We start from the raw sequence: 8,655 nt of genomic DNA, 5'->3' as shown, positions 1-8,655 counted from the left end.
TCCGGATCGGTTCTTATCCCTTTGTGGTAGATAATGTGCCCCAAATACCATAGCTGATCCACGCAAAATTTGCACTTGTCTGGGTTTAGTCTAAGATGCGCCTCTTAAAGTCGGCGGAAAATCTTGGTGAGCAACTCGAGGTGTTCACTAAAAGTTTCGCTGATGACGATAATGTCATCCAGGTAGACGAAAACATGCGGCTCTAAATCTGGCCCGAGCATGGTATCCAGTAATCGCTGGAACGTCGCTGGTGCTGAGTGCAACCTGAACGGTATTACTTTAAACCATCCCGGGGACCGTAAACACTGTTACTGGTCTGCTTTCCGGCGTGAGTGGTACTTGCCAGTACCCGTTCTTCAAGTCCAGCGTGGATAAATACCGTGTCCCTCTCAATTTATCTAGTGTCGCGGGGATTTGCAGCAAAGGCTATGCGTCCTTATGCGTTGCATCATTAACTCTCCGGAAGTCGATGCAAAATCCATGCTTCCCGTCCTTTTTTTGATTAGCACAACCGGACTTCATGGACTGTGTGACGGTTCAATTACGTCGTCCGTTAATTTTCCTCACTTCTTCGTTGATGAATAGTCTGCATGGCCGGGTTTCGAGACCGGTATCTGTATTTTATCGGTGTCGTATTTTGCAGCCATATCTCATGCTGTACTCTATCTGTGATCCCGTAGACGTCGTCGAAACACCGCAGCTCTTGTTCCAGGAATCGTTACAGTTTTCCCTTCTCCTCTGGCGTTTGAATAGCCAGTCTCCTGATCGCACTGCATTTGGGCCCTCCTCGTAAGATGTGTTTCGGCGGTGGCGGTATCCCTTTTCGCAGTTTTGCCTGCAGATCTACACCGACTATCATTTCATCCTCCATGTGTGGGAGGATAATGAAGTTGTGCAATGTAGATCTATTTCACAGACCTATCGGCAGCTTCATTGTTCTGAGAGTCTCTCTTGATGACCCGTCGGCTAGCTGAACCTGCCCTTCGTCCCTCCGGATTTCAAAACCTTCTTCGGCCAGTCTCTGTGCCGTGCTTTCGTTAATCAGAGATATTTCTGATCCGCCGTCTAGTAAGGCTTCGAAATTCTGGTTGCAGATGTAGATTTTATTGTGCGAACGCGGTGTAAATCTTATGCGAGGGTCGAAGTGTCTTCCGCGAAACGGTGTACATGTTTTCGTAACTCCTCCAACGATACCGTGTCGTCCAATGGAAACGACTTCGTCAACGCGGTCAACTGTTCCTTGTTTAACCTGTACATCTACGCTTTCATTTTTATAATACTCGCTTCTAACTTTCGTCTTGCTTCTGATTTACACTGTTCGGACGCTAATGTCACGGACGACTTGCGCGAAACGCCGGTGGATAGTCGTAGCCGGGATCAGGATTTGGTTTTTTAGGCAAGCTAAATAATTGCTCTCGGTATTGCAGTCAGAAAATAAAATTGTTTTATTTGTATGTACGTAAAAAAAATACAAATGTGTCTTGTGTGGGAGTTGTATGAAAGAAAGTCATGTGCAACGCTAACGCGCGAAGTACGATGTGTATGATTCAAAACAAATGTACGGCGTGCGGTGCGAATGTACGTCTGAATATACAAGACGAATGTGTAGAATGAATGTGTGGTGTACGGTGTGACTGTACGGCACGTATGTACAATATGAACGTATACAATGTGTCTGCACGGTATGATTGTATAATACAGGTGCACGGTAAATAGTTGAAAATGCACAGGATGCAGTGTTAGCTCGGTGCGAATGTATAATATAATACACGGTACGCAATGTAAATGTATAATTGTATAATGCTGGCGTGAATGTGCGATACAATTGTTAGTTCGTGGTTTTAATCGCCGCAGAAATCGGAATGCGTTAAAGGACCCCGCGCGGTGCAGAAAACCCTATCAGCTGTTCCGCTGTTGTATTATCGTACGCAGTCGTTGACCGCGACGCGCCAGTGTTTTTCCGCCGTGTTCTTATACGCAGTCTTATTGCTATCTTCTGTTTCTCGATACGCGCTCTTTCTCGTATTTGGATTTTAAATTAATTATCGCGTGGATGGAAAATGCGGGATACGCCGTGCCGATGAAAACAGCTCGTCGAGCTCGTAGCTTTCCACTCTACCTCTCGGTGACTTGATTGCAACGGCGTTGCAACGAGATCTTGTGTCATAATCGAGAACACTCGATAATATCGGAGAGTGCTCCAATATTCTTTTCTGACAGAATTAGACTGCATTTTTGGATTTAGCCTTAGCCTGAAACCGAGAGAGCTCGACTTCGCTCCACCTTCTGTTCAACACTATTAGGCGTTTTCGGGATCGGAACTAGGTTCGGATTGTCTTGCTATTGCAATGCGAAATCGGAATGCCGGGATTACGCCTTTTTATATCCCGGATAATTAATCCCGCGCCGGCGTAAAAACGGGCCCCCACCGAGCGGCGGAAAAACGGTGTGGGAATGAATTCACTTGGTAGGGCGCGACGGAATCGGGCGCGGGGGTTATCACCCAGGGCTCTCCGGTCGCCTTCGACTATCGTCAGCGCGGTTTGCCGACGGCTTCGGCCGTCGATCGATTCGAAATTTAACGAATAATCGACACGGCGCGCCCCTGCCCCTGCCCGGCGATTGTTTTCCGGGTGGCAACTTCCGACTGATGTTCGGCCGAAAATAGTAACATCCACTGGGGGTGCATCGTTACAAGATATATAAACAGATACAGAAATAAGAGAAAAGAAGTAAATGAAGAAATAAGTATGGAGAATTGGAGACTTCATGGAATTACTAGGAAAAACGGAGGAAAGGTGGACAATGGAAGAGAAGAAGAAAAAATACAAGAAGAAAGAGAAGAATGCTACGAAGAAGAAGAAGAAATAACTAGAGAAGAAATGATAGAACAATTAAGGAAACTGAAAAAAGGGACAGTACAGGAAGAAAATGGAATAGAGAACGAAGCATGGAGGTTAATGCCGAAAGAGACAGGGGAAGTATTGTTTAAATTGTTGACCAAAATCTGGAAGGAAGGAGAAATACTGAAGGAGTGGATTAAAGGGGTAATAAGTCCAATATACAAGAAGGGAGACACGAAAAACTATAGGGAAATACTAATATGCTAGCATATGAAATATATGCAAGCATACTGAATGAAAAGATGAAAAAAGTGGCAGAGAAAAGAATGGAGGTGAGACAATTTGGTTTCAGGACAGGAAGAGGGACACCAGATGTAATCTTCACATTGAACTACATAGTCAATAGAGAATTATCAAAGAATAAATGTAAGATCTTTGCCTTCTTTTCAGACTTTATAAACTAGGAGAAAAGATATTCGCGGACGACTACGAAAAAAGAATAAAGATGTTCAATACGTTAGTGGGAAGCGTGGTTCTATACGGAGCCGAGATATGGGGATAGGGAAACGAAGATAGAATAGAGAAAATAAAGAGGAAATATATAAAATGGATATTGAAACTAGACAGGACACCAAATTAGAAATAGAGAGCGGAGGCCATTAAAAAAGCAGTAAAATATGAAGAAAAGGCAAGACAATCGGAGAAGAAGATAATAGTAGAATGTATGAAAGAAATAGAAAAAAGGAGAGAAAGTGGAGAAGAAAGTAAATGGGAAAAGAAAAGAAGAAATATTCTAGAGAAGGTAAATTGTCGCTTCTCATCTACTAATAAGCAAAGTTATCATGTCTCGATGGACAGAGCATTGCATGATTTATTACATCGTTTTTGGGAACTCGAAGAAATACCATCACGAGTTAATTCTTCAATGTCAACGGAAAAACAGGAATGTGAACGCCACTTCCAAAAAACTCATAGTCGCGATGAGCAAAGACGCTACAAGACTACCATTCAAGGGTAATATTGCTAAATTAGGCGATTCTCGAAGAAAGGTCCAAATGATTAAAAGCTTTTCGAGAAAATTTGCTTCAGATCCATCATATACACAATCCTATTCTGAGTTCATAAATGAGTATGAAAAATTGCAACACCTGAAACTCGTACAAGAAGGCTCTATAAACTCGGAATCCCATCATCACTACTATCTTCCTCACCACGGAGTCGTTCGTGAACGCAGCCTGTGACAACAAAATTAAGAGTAGTTTTTAATGGGTCTAGTCGTACAACCAACAGTCTCGCTTAATGACTTGTTACATTCAGGGGCAAAAATACAAATCGACTTATTTGACGTATTAATCTGGTTTAGACAGTTTTGTTGTGTATTCTCTTTGGACATTGAAAAGATGTATAGACAAATCAAGATCAACTCAGAAGATTGGGACTTCCAACGAATCCTGTGGATTAATCAATCCAACGACATCATTACCTATCAATTAACAACAGTAACTTATGAACTAGCTTATGCATCATTCATTGCACTTCGAACATTGAAGCAATTAGTTGACGAAGGAGATAAATTTCCACTTGCCATTCAAGTCTTAACCAAGGAACGCTATGTCGATGATTTATTCGGAGGATCTGACACCATTCAGCAAGCGAAAAATATAATCAAGGACGTTAATCAGCTCTGGCGGGCGGGTTTCCACTGCAAAAATGGATAAGCAATTACCCGTCAATTTTACAGTCAATTCCCAAAGACAAGCAAATTACTGCATCAACTTTATAAATTGAAGAAAACATGACGCTCTCGGACTTTGCTGGAAACCAACGACCGATACTTTCCATTTCACTCTTCAGTTGCCACTTACAAAGAAGATAACTAAACGAGCAATTCTTTCAACCATTGCCAAATTATTTGATCCGCTCGAACTACTCTCACCAGTCATTATCAAGGCAAAAATCATTATTCAGGAGCTATGGTCTGTCAAACTCGCTTGGGATGACCCGCTACCTTCTCCCATGTCTAATCGATGGACTGTCTTTGTCGAACAACTTCAAGAAATGCCAAGCCTAAGCTTTCCACGTTGGTTAGATTATAAATCGGATCATCACATCGAACTATACGGATTCTGTGACGCTTCTCAACAAACTATGTCTGCAGTAATCTATCTACGATCGACCTCAACAGAAGGAGAAGTACAAACTAATATAATCTGTTCGACCAAAACGAAGGTAGCGCTCTTGAAAAGAATCACAATCCCACGTCTGAAGCTTTCAGGAGCTGTGCTCCTTACCAAATTAACCTCTCACATAATACGGATCTTAGAGCTTGACAACGTTCCAGTACATCTCTGGACCGATTCGTCAATCACTTACACCTGGATAAATAATCATCCTAACCTAAGCATCCTTCATGCTGGAAAGATTTCATGCATAACAGAATTTGTTATATTCAAGAAACGGTATTTCAAGCTATTTGGCACTTTGTTCCAGGTCATGAAAATCTCGCTGACCTCGGTACGAGAGGTCTAACTCCCAATCAGTTATCTGAAACGTCTATGTGATGGACTGATCCTCAATGAATTCTCCAATAGCTGTCAATGTGGCCAAAGGAACCTCAGGCAATTTCCTCTAAATACAACTTAGAAGAACAACAAGTTCGAGTCTCCACTATCAATACTAATCACGCTATAGAACCGTGGAACCTTCTTAATAGATATTCAGATTTAAATCGACTTCTGCGTATAACCGCAGTATGTCGTCGGATAATTTATCGCTTTCGAAGAAAAAATAACTCTTCCCTTTACCAATTACTCCACAAGAACTGGAAGATGCAAAATTTTACTGGGTCAAGGTAATACAACAATATCATTTCCAACAAGAAATCAAGACACTTTCGAAAAGACAACCTTTGCCTAAATCAAATTCTCTTCTCAAGCTTACCTTTCATAGAAGGACTTTCTCTGAAGGACTATTAAGAATCGGAGGTCGACTTAAATTACCTTCGAGCGCTAAACATCCTTTAATTCTTCCAAAGAAGTCCACACTAACTCAACTTATAATTGCTGACGCTCATCTACGTACAATGCATGGAGGAACTCAACTCACTCTCTCCTTTATCAGAAATAACTACTGGATAATTGGAAGTCGAACTCCTGTACGATCTCACATTCTAAAATGCGTACGATGTGCTCGATCGACAAACGAGAGCACAACAAATATGGGACAGCTTCAAGTGGAAAAACTAACATCTTCTCGCCCGTTTCTAAAAACGTGGATTATGCTGGATCCTTTATGATCAAAACCTGGAAGGGAAAGAATGCAAAAACGTACAAAGCGTATCTAGCGCTTTTTATTTGTCATGCAACATCAGCCGTATCGAACTTGTAACTGACTATACTACGGATGCATTCATAGCCGCGTACAAACGATTTACAGCTAGAAGAAGAATTTGCGCTACGCTTATGAGTGATTGCGGAACAAACCTCAAAGGAACAGATTCGGAACTAAAAAACCTATTTTCGATAGCTTTCAAAGAACTCGGCAATCTAGCAGCAATATTGGCCAAGGATGGTACTCAATGGAAATTCAATCCTGTTTTCGCTCCTCACTTTGGCGGGAAATGGGAGGCAGGAATTAAATCAGTAAAGTATTATCTCAAGCGAATTATCGGCGATGCACTACTCGCATATGAAGAAATATCGACATTACTAACACAGATTGAAGCCGTTCTCAATTCTCAACCACTGAGCTCTCTCTCTGACAATCCGGAAGATCTTAATGCATTAATTCCCGCTCATTTTTTAATTGGAAGTGCGGCAGTAATCATACCAGAGCCATCGCTCGAAACCATCAAAAGTTCACGGCTTTCTCGATGGCAATTACTACAACAAATGTTGGACAATTTCTGGGTACGCTGATCTACTGAATGTTTACAAAGATACCTGGCTATTTACAAGTGGAATAAATCGGTTCCATCACTCAAAGAAGATTCTCTGGTACTAGTCATTGATGAGCGATACCCTCCATCGAAATGGTCATTGGGAAGAATCATTCGAACTCATCCTGGGAAGGATGGTCATACAAAAGTAGTCATCGTTCGCACTCAAATTTCGTCTTTCAAACGACCTATCGTTAAACTTTGTCCTTTCCCGATCTCAGTGGATACTCTTTAACTCATTCATTCCTTAACTCTTGTTAATGAAGGCGGGCGGGTATGTTTGGAAAATAAGTCATACAGAATTTAAGCCGTGCGCCAGTCGTCTGCTATAGATTCTCAATTCTTTTATTCTGTTTTTGGAAAAGTGGTGGCGCTCGGAATTGCGTTCTTTTTCCGGCTTCTTCTCCACGGCGTTCAGCCATATTCTTTTTTTCTACTCTGTAGACGCACAGTCACGTTTTGACGCTCCTTGAGATTTTCTAGAGTCTCAACTCTAAATTGGATATTGGTGATTGCTCTTCCCTCTATTTCATAGAGGAATGAGATTTGGAATTCGAAGAGCAATAACTCAAGGACGGATTCTCATTGCTCATATATGTTTATTGGCAAGACATTATCGAAAGCATTCGACTATACTGAAGCGAGCATGTGGGCTTCTGATCAGCATGCTGATTACTCTCTTGTTCAAGTTTTGTGAGTATAATTTCTGTTAGAATATATGGTACATTTATATTCTATCAAGTTTGATATGTATAGCGTCAGGTTCAGCTATAATGTACGCACGGCATGAAGCGTAAAAAAGAATGTAAGAATAGACAAAAACATGTATGTCTCCCCTCCCCGTGATACCTGATAGAACAGATAGCGAAGCCAACGTTTTGGAGAGTTAGTCTGTTCAAGAGATCCGTACAGAGCATGTAGCGTCAGTTGATTTAAACGGTTTAAATATATCCATTAATATAAGACAGAGACTTCTAATTATTGCTCCAAATATTACCATAAATCTTATAATGGTAGCAGAACGTGGTTATATTGGTTAGTTTGCTTGGATGATTTAATTATCAATGCTTATGGAAGTTGATCAAGAAGAAAAGTCTGAACACGAAGGAACGTTCGAGAACGCGCAAGAAGAAAAAATGGAAAAAAAGGATATTTCAATATCAGTGTTTGATGGAGAGGACTATAGCATGGAAAAAAAGAATCAAGATATTTTTGAAGTTTAAAAAATGTGATACAGTGATAACAAGGGAAAAGGCTGCATCCGATAGAGATGAAGAATGGGATGAGCAAGATCTAAAGGCCATAAATCTTATATATAGCACGATTTCGAATAAATAATTGGAATTTGTGAGTGAAGAGGAAACAGCTTACAAAATCATAAAAAAATTTGACGATATGTATTTGAAGAAATTAACAGCTCTGCAAATTGTGTGCAGGAATAGACTGGAAAAAAATGAGACTAAATAATGATTCGGCGTCATTTTTTAATGAATTTGAAAAAACAGTAAATGAGTTAAAAGGAGCGAGTGCTAAAATAAGTGAGAAAGAAAATTAGACTACATGCTCAACATGCTGCCAGAATCATACAGTTATATAGGTGACTTGATCGATACATTAAAGAAAGAAGATCAAACGGCCGACTATGTGAGGAATAAAATTAAACTAGCTGAAATGAAAAATCAAAATGAGCCCAATGAAAAAAGGACAAATGCATTTGCGGCAAAGAAAAATCAAAAGGGAAGCTGCTTTAAGTGTGGAAAAGCCGGGCATTTTGCAAGAGAATACCAAGATGGCGGCCAAGCAGGACACAACGGCGGAACATGGCGAGGCTCAACACGTGATCGCAGCCGAGGCAGAGCCGGAAGAGGCAATTAC

At 41.0% G+C, this 8,655-nt stretch overlaps 1 protein-coding gene across 1 annotated transcript; it reads left to right on the top strand.

Moving 5' to 3' along the window:
- The first annotated feature begins 2,882 nt into the window (after window positions 1–2,882).
- LOC112637495 lies at window positions 2,883–7,477 on the top strand. The gene is made up of 8 exons (XM_025407365.1): window positions 2,883–3,047; window positions 3,743–4,080; window positions 4,207–4,534; window positions 4,698–5,357; window positions 5,435–5,593; window positions 5,695–6,113; window positions 6,214–6,751; window positions 7,316–7,477. The coding sequence occupies exons 1-8, from the start codon at window positions 2,883–2,885 to the stop codon at window positions 7,475–7,477; spliced, it is 2,769 nt and encodes a 922-aa protein (XP_025263150.1).
- The last annotated feature ends 1,178 nt before the right edge of the window (window positions 7,478–8,655 follow it).

Source organism: Camponotus floridanus, unplaced genomic scaffold (assembly GCF_003227725.1).
Source record: "Camponotus floridanus strain SB8 unplaced genomic scaffold, Cflo_v7.5 scaffold170, whole genome shotgun sequence".
Classification (NCBI taxonomy): Eukaryota; Metazoa; Arthropoda; class Insecta; order Hymenoptera; family Formicidae; genus Camponotus; species Camponotus floridanus.
Note: the sequence above shows the minus strand (reverse complement) of the source record. Positions and strands in the feature narration are given on the sequence as shown.

Excerpts from the sequence above, each read along its gene's own strand:
- LOC112637495 (XM_025407365.1), top strand. The coding sequence starts at position 2,883 with ATGATAGAACAATTAAGGAAACTGAAAAAAGGGACAGTACAGGAAGAA. Across the intron at positions 5,594-5,694 it reads GACTTCTGCGTATAACCGCA|GTAATACAACAATATCATTT; the intron begins GTATGTCGTCGG and ends TACTGGGTCAAG. Across the intron at positions 6,114-6,213 it reads TCTCGCCCGTTTCTAAAAAC|CCGTATCGAACTTGTAACTG; the intron begins GTGGATTATGCT and ends ATGCAACATCAG.